The 18710-nt window shown below is 41.7% G+C and overlaps 2 protein-coding genes across 3 annotated transcripts; one reads left to right on the top strand and one right to left on the bottom strand.

Moving 5' to 3' along the window:
* Nucleotides 1-236: 236 nt before the first annotated feature.
* Nucleotides 237-5794, bottom strand: gpr137c (G protein-coupled receptor 137c). Its single transcript, XM_035628475.2, has 8 exons — nt 4953-5794; nt 4472-4521; nt 4081-4188; nt 3833-3971; nt 3304-3453; nt 2408-2533; nt 2182-2306; nt 237-2006 (listed from the first exon to the last, which is right to left on the bottom strand). Exons 1-8 carry the CDS (start codon nt 5325-5327, stop codon nt 1700-1702), a joined length of 1380 nt encoding a protein of 459 aa, XP_035484368.1. The 5' UTR covers nt 5328-5794; the 3' UTR covers nt 237-1699.
* A 477-nt stretch (nt 5795-6271) lies between these two features.
* Nucleotides 6272-17780, top strand: txndc16 (thioredoxin domain containing 16). 2 transcript variants are annotated; one of them, XM_047332492.1, is made up of 20 exons: nt 6272-6730; nt 7521-7701; nt 8141-8223; nt 8382-8455; nt 9911-9985; nt 10271-10392; nt 10644-10734; nt 10872-10992; nt 11178-11347; nt 11596-11656; nt 11762-11900; nt 12003-12149; nt 12267-12326; nt 12825-13029; nt 13216-13352; nt 14354-14438; nt 15057-15198; nt 15695-15882; nt 16069-16259; nt 17089-17780. In XM_047332492.1, the coding sequence occupies exons 2-20, from the start codon at nt 7548-7550 to the stop codon at nt 17316-17318; spliced, it is 2475 nt and encodes an 824-aa protein (XP_047188448.1). In that variant the 5' UTR covers nt 6272-6730; nt 7521-7547; the 3' UTR covers nt 17319-17780. The 2 variants fall into 2 exon arrangements, with proteins under 2 accessions (XP_047188448.1, XP_035484357.2); XM_035628464.2 differs by having other exon boundaries at nt 10824-10992.
* The last annotated feature ends 930 nt before the right edge of the window (nt 17781-18710 follow it).

The following is an 18710-nucleotide window of genomic DNA, read 5'->3' as shown; positions in this document are numbered from 1 at the left end:
CGGCTGTGTGTTGGTGGGAAAAGTCTGAACAACTCAGACCCTCAGTAACAGACACAATGAGGACATTCATTTCTATGAATAGTGAGAATTTGGTGGTAGTTCGATTTTTCTGATGTGCTGATCACACACACTTGTTTGTCAGTCTGGGTGGTGTCTGGAGCTAAACTTCTACGGCAGAAAGCTTTCTTAGGTGTAATGAATCATGTGACACTTGTAGAGATTAATATTCATGAATGTTCTGGTTCTGTTTTGTTTTAAAACAGGGCATTGGGTCTTTATTTAAACATGGTATAGTGCTTTTCTCGCATACATCGTTAGTAATTTGTCACACAATAGGTTACATTCAGTACGGCCATGGACAAAACAATCCATAATTATGAAACAATGTCCCTGCCTTTTTATAGCAGATAGAAGAATAAAACATTTCCACACACATAATATCCTTTATGACACTGAGTTCTTGCACTCTGGTACAGAAACATGCACTGCAGATGTTGATTTTTTTCAAAAGCTGGACCCAACAGTGAGAGGTTTACTTTCTTAACTGTATTTTAAAAGTGCTCCGTGAAACTTCTTGATACAAGAGATGCTTTACTTAAAAGCATGAACAGTGGCCTTCTTCACATAAATTTACCGGTACATTTTTCCCCCAAACTTTTTAACAGGATGGCACCGATGGAATATAATATTATAATATCATAATTTGTGTAAAATCACCTGAAACAAAGAATCACTGTTTTCGTTACCTCAAAATGAGCCCTTTATACTGTATATATTTATTTAGTACAAAGTCGGTCCTCTTCCACAGAGTCAACCATGTTTCACAGCCATTTTACTACAGTAGCCGAGAAGAGACAAACCAAACACTCATTCTTTGGCAAGGGGATTCTCACTTGATTTATACGGTCAGTATACATTAACCTGGAGAGTGTATGGTCTCAATCGCTAAAGTCTTCTCCAAAACAGCATGATGTTCATTTAGTAAATGATGGTCCCATTTAGAGTAAAATAGAGCACTTTGTGCATTGGGGTGCGGTTACAGTGTGATTGACAGCTATAGTACCAAATAAAAATATATGTATAATCTGTTTGAAAGTAAAAATCAACGTGACATACAAAAATCATGTATAAACGCATACTAAACTTCAAAACAAAAAGATCTAAGATAACACCAACTCCAAATGTCACTTGGCTTGGATTAGAAATGGATCAGGTTAGAGACACGATTATTTCAAAACATAATGTTAATCTACCATTTCTTTGCGCAAACATATTTAGTTAAGGAATGAAACTCATAAGACTTAAGTTACTCTTCGTCATGGTGGTGCCACTAACCAAATATTCCACACTCAAATAAAAACTGGCTCTGGTGAAACCAAAATGCAGTTAGGTGTTTTGGGGAGCGTGATGTCACAAATACTCAGTCTGATTGAAAATGCACTAATCTTATCTATTGTTTCTTACCCCTTGTATAGGGGGTCAAACCTTACACCCCAGCCCGTCCACTGTGCTCTGCTGCTGCCAAGCGGATTGCTACTCCCTCACTTTGCGAGGGGCGGGCAGCCACCGCTCAACAAAATCCTGTCTGTTTGCGGTCCTGGTTCATTTAATCCTATTGCATTAACTGTATCATATGTGTACCCATTGAAAATAGTTCAAACAACACAAACCAATGTCTGATGTTAGTCTCTTTTTATGCTTAACTCTGCGGGTTGCAGAAATATGTTTGCGGCCCGCAGTAATAATGTTGTGGCGTGGAATAGTAGTTACTGTGATGATTGTTGTTGTGGTGGTAGTTGTTGTTGTTCTGTGGGGTTGAGTAGTAGTTGTGGTGGTGGAGGTGGTGCAGGTGGCGGTGACTCTGGATGTCTCCGTAGGCAAGAAGGACGGGGGCGGTGGAAGATGGCGGTTGCAGGGCGGACGCACCTCCCACTGCCAGAGCCCCGTTACACTGGATGGAGCCGTACCAACTAGATGCGCCTATCTGGGAAGTGGAAGAGAGTAGACTGAGAGATGGGAGGGGGTTGAGAAAAGGTTTTTACGGAGGAAGAAGGAGGGAGAGGGTAAGAGAAGGAATTAATCAGTGACAGTATTGATTTTTCAGTGCGTGTATATTTCAATTCAGTTGAATTAAAAAAACAGACTCTAGACTGTGTTTGTACTTTGTTTGTGTGTGCCCACCTGGCCAGATCAGCCCTACTGTTACTGCCTCTGGACAGGTCATCATCACTGTCGTACCGTCGAGGGTTGTCAAAGAAGTACGTTCTGGAGCTGAAACTGTGGCTGTTGATCATCCCTGCCGGAGCCTGAGAGATATAGCATAGAGATATATTCAAGCGTCATCGTTGCAGCATTTGAGAAAAAAAATCCACTGCTCATAATTTAAATGTATTGTTTTTTTTTTTACCAGGTTTTGGTTGGGTCGCTGGACTCTGAAGAAAACCACCACTAAACTGGTGGGCAGTAGCTCCCAGAAGAACAAAATAATCCCAAACACAATATAGGCTTCACCGCGGATCTGCTGCGTGTCTGGCTGTAAGATACACACCCATCCCAAATGTCAGACCAGGCATCCTCCTGCTTCCAGTTTGATTCTAAACTAGGCTCATAGCATTGGCTCATTAGTTATAATAATAAATAATAATAAATTTCATTTACAGAGCACTTTTCATTGCTAAAAGCAATCTCAAAGTGCTATCACACACACACACACACACACACACACACACACCACACACACACACACACACACACACACACACACACACACACACACACACACACACACACACACACACACACACACACACACACACACACACACACACACACACACACACACACACAGCATCAATCTCATTGTGGGTAGTGTAGTATTTCTCAATGACATCGCAAATAAAACATGTTTTTCTTTAAACAAAGTTGATATCATGTAGCTTCTACATGTGCATATACCATTGTTCCTCAAACTTGTAACTCGTGGTAAGTCGACCTTGGATGGTTACCACATTATGCCTAATAATAAAAATGTTAATAGAGAATATGAATGGGATTTTCACTTGAATTATAATGTGTGATGGCCCCAAAGGCCCATTTCCTGCTGGATTACCTATCCGAGGAGTGGCATGGGAGTTTTATTGGCACCTAAATTGATTTGACTGCCAACCCTATATATAAGTTCCTGAGCAGTGAGTGTCTCGCTCTGCTCTCTGGGCCATTCGGTTTGGTTTGACTTGGTTTGGTAGATGTGTACGCATACAAACACACAAAGAAAGGCCTTCACTCACTCACGCAACTCAATACCTGATCAGACACAGTGTACCAGCCACAATTAAAGGGACTGGGTCTGCCGTGTGGGGACAAAGCCACCACCGCCAGGTTGTAACAGGCTCTGGATGTGTAGAGGAGAATCACCACAGCTCCTATAGCTATCGCCTGGCACACTGACGTACCCTGCAAGAAGAGTAGCCGTGTTAATTGCAGGCTCATGCCCAAGGGATCAGACAGTTATTGGCCTGTAATTGAATGTCAGATATAGACCACCACAGATGTTATCGACGAATATGACGGAAGTCTCCCCATGACCAAAATGACAAACTATAGGAAATATAATATATACATGTGTGACTTTTCTACACTAAGAAAGATTCCATACTAGATTGCTACCAACATGTCACATTTTTCATTGCCTTACTCACGTAGAATTCTAACAAGTTTTTCTCCATCAAAGTATTACCAGTGTTCGTTTTGTCAACACAAAGCATCAGTACAATAACTGTCTGAGTAAAATACAGTCTAAAATTTGTTAAGGTTATGCAATTCATGGTTTAACCTTAGATTCAAGATAAACGTTGGCAGAGGACATCTTGGCAATCTTGAAGATGCAGACGGCCAGAGAGATGGCACACAAGACAAACAGACTGTCATTGATCAGGACACGGGCCAAGACGGCATGTCTGATATCCTCATCACTGGTGACAAAAGGTGGATATTCAGGTCAAGTCTTTATATTCACACACACTATAACACTAATATGTAGGTAGGAATGTTCTATTGATAGCAATTTTTTTTTCCGTTTACCTTGGTGATTCTGAGTGCTCCAGAGCTCCTTGCATTAACAATGCACAAGTTAAATTAACCACCAGGAAAAATATACTGAGACACAGGAAGAACAAACGGAGAAGAACCCTGGAAAAAACACACAAGCAAGAGGGGGCCAAAAAAGGATTGTTTACATACACTTCCTAACAATTAATTAAAATTCATATCAAATCATATGTTTGTGTTTGTGTGAGGGAAGAGAGAAAGAAACAAACAATAGTTATACAAACATCTTCTTTATTTCTGTAGCTAACAATGGTTGAAATTAGAATATTTTCCGTCTGTTATGGACACAGACAAAATGAAATAAGAAACTACATAAGTCTACATAAAAACAATAAAGGTGAAAACAGAAACAGGACATAGTTACTTGTATTTGGCGAGCTCCGGGGAATACTTGGCTTTAGCCTTAAATATGACCTAAACAAAGAAAATAAAAATAATTATTACCAAGTACTTTAGTCTTTAATGGAAACAACACTTTTAGGAAATAAGGTACACACACACACACACACACACACACACACACACACTGCACATCCTGTTGGAGTCATCTCTCTCTCTCTCTCACACACACACACACACACACACACACCCTGTTAGAGTCAGCTCTCTCTCTCTCACAGACACACACACACACACACACACTCACACCCTGTTGGAGTCATCTCTCTCTCTCTCACACACACACACACACTCACACACTCACACACACACACACACACTGAACACCCTGTTGGAGTCATCTCTCTCTCTCTCTCTCTCTCTCTCTCTCTCTCTCTCTCTCTCTCTCTCTCACACACACACACTCTCTCACACACACACACACTCACACACACACACAGTCCTACCTGTGTGAAGTACAGGTTGAGCAGGCAGAATATGAAAAACTGCAGGCACACTGGGCAGCAGTAGAGGAGCCAGTAGGCCAGAGGCTGCAGCTGGTTGGCGTGCGCCACATTTTTGAAGTAGAACGAGAAGAGGGTCGTCCTCAGCGCTGCCCACAGCAGGCACAGGAACAAAAAGACGCTCTGGTAGCTGCAGCGCTTGTGTCCGTAGTGCAGAATGAGCCACAGCTGCAGGTAGACGACAGCGAACAGCGAAGAGTAGAGGACAGTGCAGACGGCGGTCAGACCGAGCTCCAGTGTCGGGGAGATCGCGGCTCCGGGGGTCTCGTTCAGCGAGGTAAACAACTGCGAGTGAACCCCCGCTCCCGCTGAAGACATGTCCACCGACGGCTCGCACTAACGCGTCGGCTCACACGCTCACACGGTGTCAGACCTCGGGGCTGCAGATCGCCGCGGGTGACCGAAAGGCGAGAGTATTCCAGTGAACAATCGCGACAAAAACTGTTTATTCGGGAAAAAAAGTGTCATAATGGAACACGCGCTGGGGTTTAAGTCCGATATTGGGTTTGGGGGGAAATGGGTGTCTAAACGCTGGGTTAAATAAACAAAAAAACAAGAGAGAAAGAAAACAACAGCGCGACCTCAGTGAGTCAACAAGGCTGCTCTCTGCAAAAAAACAACTTGACTGGGGGAGAACCTCCAGATCAGCTGTGTGATGCAGTTTTAAACCCGCCCCTTGCTCTATATTCACAGGGAAACTAGCGCTTTCCTCGGTCGCCATCTTGGCTCAAACACAGATTTATTACAGCGCAAACCAGATGATTCCGCTGCCACAGACTCCAGCCAGTTTCCGAGCTACATCTCCCCAAGTGAACCAACCGCCCACTTTCCCAGGGCGCCGCTCCATTGGTCAATGGTACCGCCCAACCTCCACAGCTCACTCACTCCATTGGCTTATGAGAATGTCAGCTGCGGAAGTGTCCGTCTTCTGCGTGCTTTGTGTCGCTGATGTGATTGGTTCAATCACAGAAAGAGGCGTCAAAACAACACAAGTAAAACTCCATCAAGTTACTGAGGGTACAACCAGCATTTGCAGAAAGGGGTTCTGGCCTTCAAAATAAACGTGTGCAATGTCGCGTTCAAACAGCAACAAACTACAGCAAAAACATATTGATTACACCGATAAAAGGCTCCATTCTTTTCAATTGCACATTATTACATTATTATTTTTTCCACGTTCGAGCATGGACAAACAAAGACTTTGCAACAATTTTTGTCGATAACGCATTTTATTTTTAGCCGATAACAGGAAGTGCTCTTTCAACTCTGTGAGCTCGACCGCTGTTTCTGGATGGATGAAGCATCAGCAGCAACAGACAAACATTTTTCAGCTAAAGTGAGCGGTTTGGCGTCAAATAACCTTGCGAAAATAACCGTGTCTGTTGGCGTTCGTCTCCCGCGGACATATGTCGACATGCATATTCTAATCTCCCAGGTGCGTAACGTTAGCTAGCTCTATAAAAAAAAACCAAAAAACCCAACATTGGGCGAAGAAGGCAGAGAACGAGCCTAGCCAATGAACTAGCTTCATCTCCGTTCCCACGTGAAGCAGAAAGCGCAAAGTTTGGGACTTCTTACAGGACTCTACACTGCCACGGATAACTTCCTGTCCCCGTGCCTCCATGTCCCGTTTATCAGGACTCTAGCTGTGGTTTCTAACGTCTTTGTATCTGGGGAAAAGAACAAAAAGTTGAACTTTCAACCCACGCCGACTTCCTCAGGTAACAGTCAGCTGGCATCTGTCTGTTGTTGTTGTTGTTGTTGTTGTCGTCACCGTTTGCTCCTTCGCTCTCAACTCTCTGTTCCTATTCAGTTCAATTTGAGAGACCAACCATATGAACCAGTTATATATATATATATATATATATATATATATATATATATATATAACATAGTGCAGATCTTGTGAAATAATAGTCAGTTGTTGTCAATTGCTTAATATCCCTTTGTGCTGTACCTGTGGAAATTGATTACTACAACCTGTGCGTTGTGATTGGATGATTCCTACAGCTGCGACGTGTGAAGACGTGGAACAAGACAGATTGCAGAACAAAGATCCAAACATAGGAATGAAGGAATTAGACATCAAAACTACCAGAGCACATTGTGTGTCTCTGTTTCATCCTCTACGTATCATTTTCTTCTAAACATGTATACTCTGACAATATAGTTTAGAGCCGCACCAGTTAATCGATTAACTACTATTTTGAAAATTCGATTAATCGGTTCACGTAGTTTTTGTGCAAAGAAGGGTCAAAATTCTCTGATTTCAGCTTTTTCTTGGAAATTCTTCTTTGCTCCTCTATGACAGTGAAATACATATGTTTTGTTTGTGGCCAAAACCAAACATCATACTGGGGTTGGGGATACACGATCGACATTTTTCACCATTTTATGGAGCAAACAAAACAAGATATGGATTAATCGAGAAAATAATCAGAAGATTAATCCTACGATGATAACACTTGTGCATCTCCCGGCATCCAAACATTTGTTTTTCTCCGCCGACAGAGTGCACGACCCAGTCTTTTCTGCACGATGTGGATGTGTATTGCCGCTTTCCTGTTGTGGACTGAGTCAGTAGGATGCACAGAGAAAGCCAACACGTCGGAACTCATTGAATACACCGCTGTGGACTTCTACGAGAAATTGCATTCTGGGAAGATGATGTTTACTTATTTTAAGAACAAAGGTAGGATGCTCACTTTGCAGTTCAAGTAAACAACACTTTTCCTTTCCACATTTGCATGTAGAACTTGTTCTTGAGCAGTATTATATATATTGTATATTTTTCAGAGGCTGCTCACAATTCAAATATTCCTTTCAGCACAACATGTTATATTTGATTTAAGGTAAGAGAGAGGGGGGGTGGCATAGTTTTAAGGTGACTCCAGGTTAAGTAGTTTCCTGTAATCTTAGGTTGGTCCTGAAACCATTGGGTGACACTGGAATAAAAAAAGAATAATTGTTATTTCATTTAAAATGAATAAAGTTACAGTCTTTATTAAATTTGATAATGATGATATGAATGATACGAGTCCCCTAAATCTATCTTGTATCTGATATTCAAAGCATCCAATTTCACTTATCAAGAACAACAGTGTTTGTCTCTCTACTCCCTCCGTCTCCAGTCTCTCCAACCGTCTCTCTCTTCCTGGTGGAGCTGGAGAAGTCTGCTGAAGTTCTGCAGGATTATGGAGTACTGGTCGGAATGGTATTCACAGTTACAGTACACACTGCTTGCTACATGCACCATCTGTCAAAGAACTTGGCATTGACGCTCACATTTTTTTGGTTTTTGGTACCTTCAAGATTTTGACACGTGCAAGTGATTGTGTGGCAGATCGGTAGCTTTGTTTTCTTTCTATTTAGGTCAATTGCAATAAAGAGCTGGTTCGCACGTACTGCACAGATGAAAGGCTACTGCACACAGCTTTTCTGTTCAGGTGGGTTGCGTAGGCATGAAGTACTCATTGGTGGTTAGTCACAAAAATCAGGCTTTGGGCTACAACTGGAGTCTCTTTTTGTTGCCTTTACTTGTTAAAATCTTTTGCAAATTGAATGTTAAAGGCATGTATAATTAGCTGTTAAGATTTCCTGTTTGCAATCTACCCATGGGTGACAACTATCATCACTACTCTGACACTACTGAAAACCTGCAGAGTTCTCTGGTTTCTACAGAAGTGTTTTATCACACAGAATCCTGTCTTGTTTGTTTGTTTGAGTGATAGCTCAGCTTATTTATTTTCAAATGCCGCTGTAACTGCTGATTGTGTTAGCAGTCCAAATTCAGTGCACCATCACTTAAATGTACAGTTACAGAGTCAAATCAAACTAAACCTTAATGGACTTCTACTGATAATTATTATGAGTCACTGTAGAATCAGAAGAACGGCATTACTGGGATTAAGATGATTATTGTTGTTTTGTTTTTATTTTTTCTTCACAACTGACATAAAGACATCACTAAGCGTACCCATACTGATATAAATGGGTTGAATTAAATAAAAGAAAAACATCTGTCAGGATAATGTAATGCAGTTCCAAAGCCCCAAAAACTACTATATAGAGTCACATCAACACATCAACAGTTCTGAGATGGACGTTATGACCGTCATGAAGGGGGGATTTATTGTGGGTCTGTTGTATTTAGACTGTATTTGTTTTTAACTTAAGCCGGGCATAAATTGTGCAATTTGCCCCGATTTCTTAGTCTTTTTAGAGTCAAACGATTTTCACCTTCGTCGGCGTCATTTGCCCTGCAGTGTACAGGACGGACCGATACATTTCTGATGTCAGAAATTTGGGTCGGCCGACTTCAACCCCCCCTACAGTTGAAGCGGAGCCACGAGTAGATTCCTTAAACTCTGTGTCTTTTTCCTGACTGCGCCTGCGTGAAGTGGCAAATATGGTCAATTTGGCTTCAAGGATAAGAAATAAATAGTATATTAAATGTAATAAATAGTCAGTGTGTTGGAGCGTATCACTACTAGGGGCCCTTCGCTGCTGGACGGTCATTGTTTGTAATATAATCAATTATTTTAATTGGACATATAGTGCCTGAGTCCTTATACACCGGCTCTTCTTGTCAGCGTTCTTCTTCTACATGAAACACAAACTTCCTCTGCCTCAGAGGAGCTTTCCGCAGGAGTCGACGGGCATTTCCCACGCACAGTGTGAGCGGTCAAGTCGCGGCTGACGGTCGAACCGGACAGCGTGAGCACATGATCAATTTTGAGCTCTGGCCTCAAATCGCAGGCGATTTACTCGGACAGTTTGAGTTGGAGTTTAACAGCAGCATTTCTAAAATCACAGTGTGTGCCCCCGGCTTTAGGGGGTATTTAGTGCATTGTGTTGACATTTTCAAACCTCTCACTCACGGCCCGTGTCTTTTCTGTCAGGGGGGGCAAAGAGTTCTTGGGATTCGACCTGGACACCGTGTTTGACGTCAACTCCATAGTCTCTGAAGTCCTGTTGTAAGTAATCAGCACGCGTCAAGTTATAATGCAACGCAGCTGTGTGAGATTTTAGCAAGGAAGATAATCAATTAGGATAATTTAAACACACTGTCTTAGGTTTATGTATGGAATGTAAATAGAGGTAAACATCATATCTAGATTAGCGATTGGTTATCTGATGTGTATATTTGACTGCATTTTCCGCATGCTGCTCCCATTTCACGTCTTAGGGCTTTGGGTCGTCTCTTGCAGACCCCAACATGTGAATATAGACCCAGCTTTGCGTGTCTCTTTCCCTCCCAGCACCATTCTCCGCGAAGAGGTCAAGTATGTCCACACAGATGCCGACCTCTTGGCCATGGAGAAAGCAGCCAGGGGCCACAAGGATATTGTGCTGGGTTACGTCAGCAGTCTAGGAACACAAGGTACGAACAGGGGGGGCGGAAGAATGATCTTAAGAAAGGAAAGCAACAAATGTTGAGAAAACAGAGTGGTTGTATATGGGTGACTTATGTATGTTAAATGTTTGTAATGGAGATAATCACACTGATTTATTCAATGGGGTTTTGATTCATGGGTTGCACAGTGTAAGGCAGCAGGTCCTGATTAAGACATGATTGTCTTATTGACTCATCAAATTAATTTTTTACTGTCTCTGCTGATTGCATTCCCTTAGAGCACAGATCAATGATGGAGACAGCATATGTGTATGGATCAAAATACCAGTTCATCCTCATTACCGGAGGGCCAGTCCTGAAACATTTAGGGTACGTTCTGGGGAGAAAGGCTGAGGAGAATATTTTTTGAATCAGAAAGTTTTCATGCACTGTCCCTTCCTCTCCCGTCTCTCCTTCAGTGGCAATGAATCGTCTCACTCGTCTCAAGTGTGGTTCCTCCATTGTAGAGTTCAAAGTGGGTTCATGACCTCTGTGACCTCTGAGCGCTGCCCTTTGACCCTCATGAGGAAACCCCTGTCCATCCTCAGCCTCCACTCCTTCCTGCAGCTCATGGAGGCTCCACTGGTGGTAAATGGGGAAGTTTCATGAAATAACTGTCAAATGCAGCCCTGAGTTTGCACAGAAGTTCATATTTAATTGTAAATATCATAAACCAAAAACACTTCTCCCCCGCTGTTTTTGCTGTTACAGTAATAACAAATGTGCAAATGAATGATTCATTTGTAAATAATAACACGTCTCTCCACTTCCAGTCTGAAGTATACAATGACCCATCCGTGGTCCCGCCCCCCCAGTTCCCCTACCAGCAGACCCCCCAGGTCTTCCTGTTCTCCCGTCCTGCAACCAAGCACCTGGACCTGGACACAGCCACCACTCTCGCCTGGAGACTCCGCGGCATTGCCCTGCTGCTCCTCGTACACAGGTGTGTAATGGAACTGAATATCAGGCAAGATGTCCTGCATTGTCCTCACACATGGCAGTTGATCAAATAACAATAGTTTTTTTTCTTTAAATTTGCTAATAGAATTATCTTATTATACACACCTGCTGTGAACTTTTTTCTTGAATTCAGTAGATAATTGAGAATTCAAATTCTAGGGTGTGATTAAAACAGTGAGTGGGTTTCTGGCTTTATCAGTGTGTGTGTGTGTGTGTTCCCTTTTTTTTTAGGCAGAGTCCTGCAGTGAAAACCCCTGATGAATATAATGCTGCTTACAGGCTGCCCGAGAAGGTATGATGTCACAAACCATGTAAACAAACTAAATTACTCATTATTTTTACCCATATGTGCTTTATGTTTGTGTGTGTGCGCATGGGTGTTTGTGTACATCTCAAGAGTTTGGAGATGAAGTACATGACTTTACACAACCTTGATGAGGTGCTGGAGCTCTTTACAATTCACGAGAAATCGGGAGAGGAGGAAGTGGAGGATGAAGAGGAGGACGAGGGGCTGGAGGACGACGATTCAGATTTTGGTAAAGTATCTGATTGGTAAAATGGAGACAATAAGAGTGAAAAATGAGGATAAGGGAGACCACAGTGAATATCCGTGTGTATTTTTGTGTGTCTGCTTTCAGGCACGCTGGATGATGACATCGTAGTGTCTGTTTACAAAAACAGAGGCAGCTTTCTGGACATGGACTCAATTACCCAACCAACTTCTGACAACATCCACACTACGTTAGCACAAAGCAACTTGACTGTGGCACTCTTCTACCTCAAATGTAAGACACAGTCTACCCCCACTGGGGTGTTGTAAGTGTTAATAATATATCAGTTGATCAGGAGGGGAAGCAAATGATTAAGAATTAAAACTAATAAATTTCTGTTTTCACCACTAGGGAATGCTGTTTCAATGGCCTTTCTCAGCTCTTTCATTGAAGTTGCTGAGAGACTCACAGGTAAACAGGAGACAACTGCATTCTCCAGCTACTTTAAAAGTGTAAAATCAAAGAAAGTACATGAGATGTTATGTCTCAATGACAATACCCATGTGCAAGCAGTAAAGCAATGCACAGCCTTAATTCTTATCGTGTTGTCGACCTTAGAATCACCGAATAACAGGAGCTGGAAACAAAATTAAAACAGTAAATAAGATATTCAAAATCCGAACAACTGAAGAGTTTAAAAGTTAATTAAAAGCCCTTTACAGGGGCAGAACCTGTGATAGAAAAGGACTAGTGTGATACTAAAGAAAAGACCTGAAGATTCTCAGGAAAATTCTTGAGAATCTTTTTTCCTATGGTCTCTAAATTTATTATTCTTGTTTCTCCCTGTAAGTTTCACCTCAACCCTATGGAGTTTGTCCACTAATGGTTTTGGAATATTTGACCATTTGCTTCATTGAAGTTATAAACTTTAACATATGCACTTGTTCATGTTTTACTGATCAATAATAGACTCTGAGGTTGACAACGTGCAGATGATCGCCGTCGACTGTGGAGAGTGGACTGACCTCTGTGCCGGGCAGGCAGGTGGCTCTCTCCCGGTGCTGTTTCAGCCAATCACGGCCTTCCCAAGCGTCTTGGTGCTCCGCCCCCAAGAGTCAGCCCAGCACTACAAAGGCATGCTGGGTAGTGAGCCGTTGCATCGCTTCATCATGCTGTGAGAAGTTTTCTATGACTTTATAAAAAAAGATGAGTGTGTCTGAATATGGTTTCTGCTGTCTGGAAAGAACTGACCAATATTTTTGCTATGTCATGTTGTTATATCAGTCACTCACAGTATGTGTGGGGTTGTCATGTGCTCACTCATATGCATATGTATGTTTGAACTTTGTTGTTTAACCAGGAGTTTCCCAGCTTCTCCTGCGTTACTGTCCACTCAGGAGGAAGTGACGTCATTTCTACAGGAAGTGCCTCACCCCGAGTTAGCAGGCTATATGCCTTCCAGAGTACTGGGACTGTTCAACACACAAACACATGCAGGTAGGAGGCTGGAATAGTATGTTGGCGTCATACATACATCACTGCCCATAACCTGGCTAATGATGATCTTAGAAATGTTTCTAATTCACAATGATGTCTCAATAGCTGATCTCAAAACTTCATTTACGTTTGAATAGATTTAGAAACTGCGCCTCAGTCAGTCAAAAGGTCAAGATAAATTTTGTCCATAAAGCTACATTTACAGTATAAGGTTGTCAACAATGTGTGTATTTTTCTCAATGTCTAATTAGCATGTTTGTCCTCCTCTCAATACTCTAAACGCATTGGTTCCTACTTATGACATTAATCTTTAATACACCACAATTTTTATGCAAAAGTTGCTCAAACTAGATGAAACAGTGCATTTGTTGAGCATTCATGCCACATTCCTGCAGGAAAACAATGCGCGGGGCTGTGCTTGTGTAGAAAATACACTGAGATGGGATTTAACAGAAATTATAACTCTATGAAGGATTTATTTATATCTTAATCATCATAGCAATGAATACAGAATAATAACAGCAATCATGTACAATAACCTACCAGGAATGTGAGCTTGACTAGCCACTGCAGTGATGACAGCATGCTGTGGTCCCAGAAAAAAGATGAAATGGGTTTAACTAAGCAAAGTAAAGTCTGTTTTATCTCAACCTAAGTGAGTATTTCTCTCTGTGTGCGAGAGACTGACTGACTGAAAATAAACTTTATCGTAGTTTTAATGGTAATGAAGGAGTGAAGTGCAACAGTGCATTTATAACTGTTTCAGGCTTCAGATGCACACACAGTAGTTAAATGCACTACATTTATATAGTTTTATCTTTTCATGTTGATAGTAAGGAAATCATGAAATGTTATCAACCTTAGTGAATTAAAAAAACAATTGCAGAAATACCTTTCTAAATGGCCCCTCAAAGTCATTATCTTTTCAAACCGCTAACCTGTCCACGGTCAGGGACATTGTGTGACGATGTAATGATGGTGACCCTTCTCTCTCTTGCAAGGAGTGCCTGTGTTTACTGAAGCAGCAAAGTCACTTAGAGGAGAGGTGCTGACTGGAGTGTTGACAGATGGGCTGGCAGAGAAATGGTAACGGCTCTAATGTCAGTTCTGTCATTTCTCTTAGAATGTTGTCCCTGACAATTGCCTTTGGGAGCCCGCTTTCAGTTTTTGAAGTTGTAACTCACAGTGCTTTTCTCTGGAAAGGTCAAAACGCAAAGTTACCAATATATGAAGAGGGGAAAGGTGTGTTTTCTGAGTTGTTTATGCTCAATAAAGTTCTTTTTTGTGGGCATTTTTAAACCTTTATTGACAGGATAGTGTTAAGTGTGAAAGGGTTAGAGAGTGGGGAAGACACGCAACAAAGGGGGCCCGTGCCGGAGTCGAACCCACGGCTGCTGCAGGAGGACTCAAGCCTCCGTACATGGGGCCCCCTTGAAATGTTAATATGTGATGGTAACAGTGAAATTGGTTTGTTTGTTTGTTAAAATCTAGTCAGGTATTGAAAGACAACTTCAGTCAATGTATGGTTACATTCTGAATTTTAACAAGGTCAACATATTCCTGTGTGATTAAAATCTCTTTTATTATCACTTTTAATTCCTCTAAAAATTAGTTGAATACGTAATTTTCTGCCTGTCTATGTGTATATAATGTTGTGTGTGTTATGTTTGACTTTTTATGTGCATATGCATGTTTACTGCTCAGGGCCATAGAACACACGGTGGACCTTCCTGCAGTGTTGGCATTTCCACCTTGGAGGACACACTCCCATCCCTCCAAGCTGCCTGCGTTCTCCTCTGCTGAGGAGCTGCTCACTCACATCAACACTGCACTGATCCATCCAATGGTAAACCAGACTGTGTTTTCTTGCTTTTTTCTGTATTGTATAATTATTGTTCAATTATTTTTTCAATTCTAAAATCAACGAGGGAAATTTCCAGGTTACACGACTAACGCATCCATCCTGCGAACTGCACATCATACAGTGTTATTGATTACATGATCAGCATCTCCGATGGAAAACATTAAAAGTGTCCGGTGGCAAAATAGCACAAAGCAGGACACCATTAGGGCATCACTCCGGTGAGTGGCATTATAGACCTCTTGACAAAGATAATGAATATTTTTCATAAAGAACGTCATCCGGGTGTCCCTGACAGTCTCTAAACTCCGTCCCTTGCAGAGTGATCCTCTTTCATTCCTTATGCTGACATTGATTGGGTTCTCGTGTGCCTATGAATAAGTAATAATGTAAAACAGTAACATAATTAGGAATTATTCCCACTACAATTTCTATCCTTAACACTCTCTTCCTTCCTTTTACAAATCTGTCGCGTCTCCAGCCTGAACTGACGGTGGAAAATCTGCCATCCTTCCTCTCCCTGGGTAAAGCCCTCCTCCTCCTCTTTGTGGGAGAGGAGGAGGACGAGATCGGGCGGAGGCAGAACCAGGCGCTGGTGGAGGAGATGAGACGAGTGGTGGAGTTGGGAGAGGGGAGGATGGAGCGATATGTAGCCTGCTGGATCCACCTGTAAGTGCATTGGTCACTATTGTCAATCAGTCCCTCGGCCAATCATCATACACAACACATACTCGTATACACAAAAACACTTTTTATTAGATCTTATTATTTTAGTATTTTCCTATTAATTGGTCAATGAAAGTATACATATTTATATACATACTTGTTTTTTTGGTTTGTTTGTCTTTGTCCCAGTGGCCACACTCCAGCCGGGATGTCTGTCCTGGGGTCATACCTGGGCACTATGCCCCCGTTGCCTGCTCTAGTCCTCACCCATTTGCCCTCTGGAGGTGAAATCTATCAATACCCCCCAAACACCCCCATAGTGACCCCCTTTGTCCTGCAATGGCTACAGAGGATTGAAGATGGGACGGAGTCGACTGCAGGTAAAGGGGAGGAGTGTTGTAAATAATATAATGTAATGTAGTTGATAGTGGCATTCCGTGGTTACCACTGTCTTCTCACAGCTTGGTTCAAATCTGGGTTTGAACATCCAGGGCCTTTCTGTGAAGTGTTTGCATGTTCTCCCTATATCTGCGTGGATTCTCTCTGCGTGGTTTGGAAAACCCAGAGGACATTTTATTCGGAGCAAAAAAAAGGGAAACAGAAAATTATTTTAAGAGTGAAGGAACTACTCTATCCATAAACCATTGCAAATGCCTTTCCAATGGCTTCCAACCAATCAGAGACGTCAGACTTGTGGCTTCTACAGGTGCATATACCATCATTTAACAACCTCATTGCTCATGGTAAGTCGATGGTTCCGACAGTATGGCTATTAATAAAAAAGTATGATTCAGAATATGAACCAGTGTGTCCACTCTGATTTTAAAAACGTTTCTAAAAAAAAGAGGGAGAGTTTATCACACTAAATACAAACATAGACTAATTAATATTAGAGCTTCATTGGAATTCAATAAAGTTATTATGTTAAAATTTAATAAAATATCTGATTCCTCACAGAATCTCTGACGCTGTTTTAATATACAATTTATTTCTTTTCTAACTAATAATGATGAAAATGTCAACATGGACTCAACTGAAAATGCAGTAGCATTGAATTAAAAGCCAATATCAGATCAATTCTAATATAGTGGAAACCTCCCCCCTTACAACTTCTGGGCTGTGTAGTAATTCATTGAGAACTACCTCTCTACTGCTCTTACATTTTGTATAAATTTGTACATAGCAATCTGTCTCGTTGTGTCTCTGTAGGGATATTGGGTGAAGATAGTTGGCCATCTGCGGTAGAGTTCTATGACTTTCTGAAAGTCATGGACACGCAGGAACGCAGCTCCCCCCAGCAGCAAGCACCTGACTTGGAAGAGGAGGACGTGGACATGGAAGAGGAGAATTTGGAAAATGATTTGTTGGTGGAAGACGCAGCAGATTCCTCCAATGCCTCTCCTGCTGATGATACCCTTACCGATCATTCTGAACTGTAACAGATGAAGATGGTAGGGAAGTAACACCAAAGCCCTCATTACATTTGTTTGACTATTGATATGGAATTTATTTTTTCTTTTTAGTCAATTATAATTTTATTTTTCTATGATGCTCCTTTTATAATGGGATTGTTGAATGTGTAAATAATTTTATTGTCAGAGTAGTGCAGCTTTAACTTATTTTTCTCTTTGTTGTTGTTGTGATTCTCCTACTCTGGCCGGGCCGCGAACCTGCTACCTGCGGCTGTCCGACGCACTGACTAGTAGGCCAAAATAAGATAGTTATTATTGTTTTATTTTCAAACAGGTTTAGTTTAAAAAAGTTAGGCATTATAGGCAAGAGCTTCAGCCTACACTTGTTTCAAACTGCTGATATGATTTGTAAATATGTTGATGTTGGTCCGTTCTGTTGTTGTTGTTGAAAGTCAGTCTGAAATAAACTTCAAACTCCAAAACCGTGAAGTTGCAGCGCCACCCACTGGCACGTCTCTTAAGGTGATGTTTACAAACTGCATGCGCATTGTTGTGTGGTGCGGTCTGCACCATTCTTTTGTTTTCGATTTACAGAGTCTGGGCTGCGCAGAAAACCCTGCTGGGAGAATTCGACTGTCAGCGCTTAAGTAACAGGTTTAGTTTGGATCATGCTGTGCTGTGGAGAGGGTTTGGAGCGTGAGTATAAGTGTTATTCCACTGTCAGAAACAGGTTTCTTATAACAAGTCCTGACAGGGCTCAGTGAAGGCTAACACGCAGTACTATCACACACACCAGTGTACATAAGACTGTGCACACATTCAGAGCAACAGTTTTTAATGTCCCATATCATCAGTTGCATTGTTTTTGTTGATTTTGTTTTATTAGTTGCACAGCAGATAATCGCTGAGGAATTGTTGGCTCATAGAAAGAACATGGCACGGCCCCAGGCATTAGCTCACTGCTGTTTACAAAGAAACATTCTATCCTGAGTTATCTGGCCATTTTTGCAACAACAACATTGCTTTGTGAGGACAAAGCAATGTTGTTGTTGCAAAAATGGCTGGTGGGAAAATTGTTTACTTCTCTGAGACCAGATAAGTGAAAATGTGACAAATGTGAAATTCACAAGGTCTCAGTGGTAAAATGAAGAAATTGTAAATTTACCCATTGGCTGTTTTCTTGCTGGGTCCTATGTCCTTTCATACTGGCATTTGGAGGTTTTGTACTTAGTAGAGAAACTATATAAATGCTAGGTAATTGTCGTACCTGTGCTTGTTGGTGATTTGATTAAATCATTTTGCTCTCTTTTCTTTGTCTTCAGCTGCCTTTGAACGAGGCCAGGTACATGATGGCACACTGCCTCCTCTCTGTGGTGGTACTGCACCGTCAGACACTTTGTACACTACATTACATTAGAT

The sequence above is a fragment of the Scophthalmus maximus genome, chromosome 1 (genome assembly GCF_022379125.1).
Source record: "Scophthalmus maximus strain ysfricsl-2021 chromosome 1, ASM2237912v1, whole genome shotgun sequence".
Classification (NCBI taxonomy): Eukaryota; Metazoa; Chordata; class Actinopteri; order Pleuronectiformes; family Scophthalmidae; genus Scophthalmus; species Scophthalmus maximus.
The sequence above is the reverse complement of the archived record's forward strand: the minus strand, read 5'-3'. Positions and strand labels throughout refer to the sequence as shown.

What these genes read in the sequence shown, in the direction of transcription:
- gpr137c (XM_035628475.2), bottom strand. Translation starts at nt 5,327, where the DNA reads ATGTCTTCAGCGGGAGCGGGGGTTCACTCGCAGTTGTTTACCTCGCTG. An exon ending in TCAACCTGTACTTCACACAG is followed by an intron (nt 4,522 to 4,952) that starts GTAGGACTGTGT and finishes TTCTTTGTTTAG; the next exon opens with GTCATATTTAAGGCTAAAGC. An exon ending in CCGGAGCTCGCCAAATACAA is followed by an intron (nt 4,189 to 4,471) that starts GTAACTATGTCC and finishes TGTTTTTTCCAG; the next exon opens with GGTTCTTCTCCGTTTGTTCT.
- txndc16 (XM_035628464.2), top strand. Translation starts at nt 7,548, where the DNA reads ATGTGGATGTGTATTGCCGCTTTCCTGTTGTGGACTGAGTCAGTAGGA. An exon ending in TCATGGAGGCTCCACTGGTG is followed by an intron (nt 10,993 to 11,177) that starts GTAAATGGGGAA and finishes CTCCACTTCCAG; the next exon opens with TCTGAAGTATACAATGACCC. An exon ending in CTGCACTGATCCATCCAATG is followed by an intron (nt 15,199 to 15,694) that starts GTAAACCAGACT and finishes TCGCGTCTCCAG; the next exon opens with CCTGAACTGACGGTGGAAAA.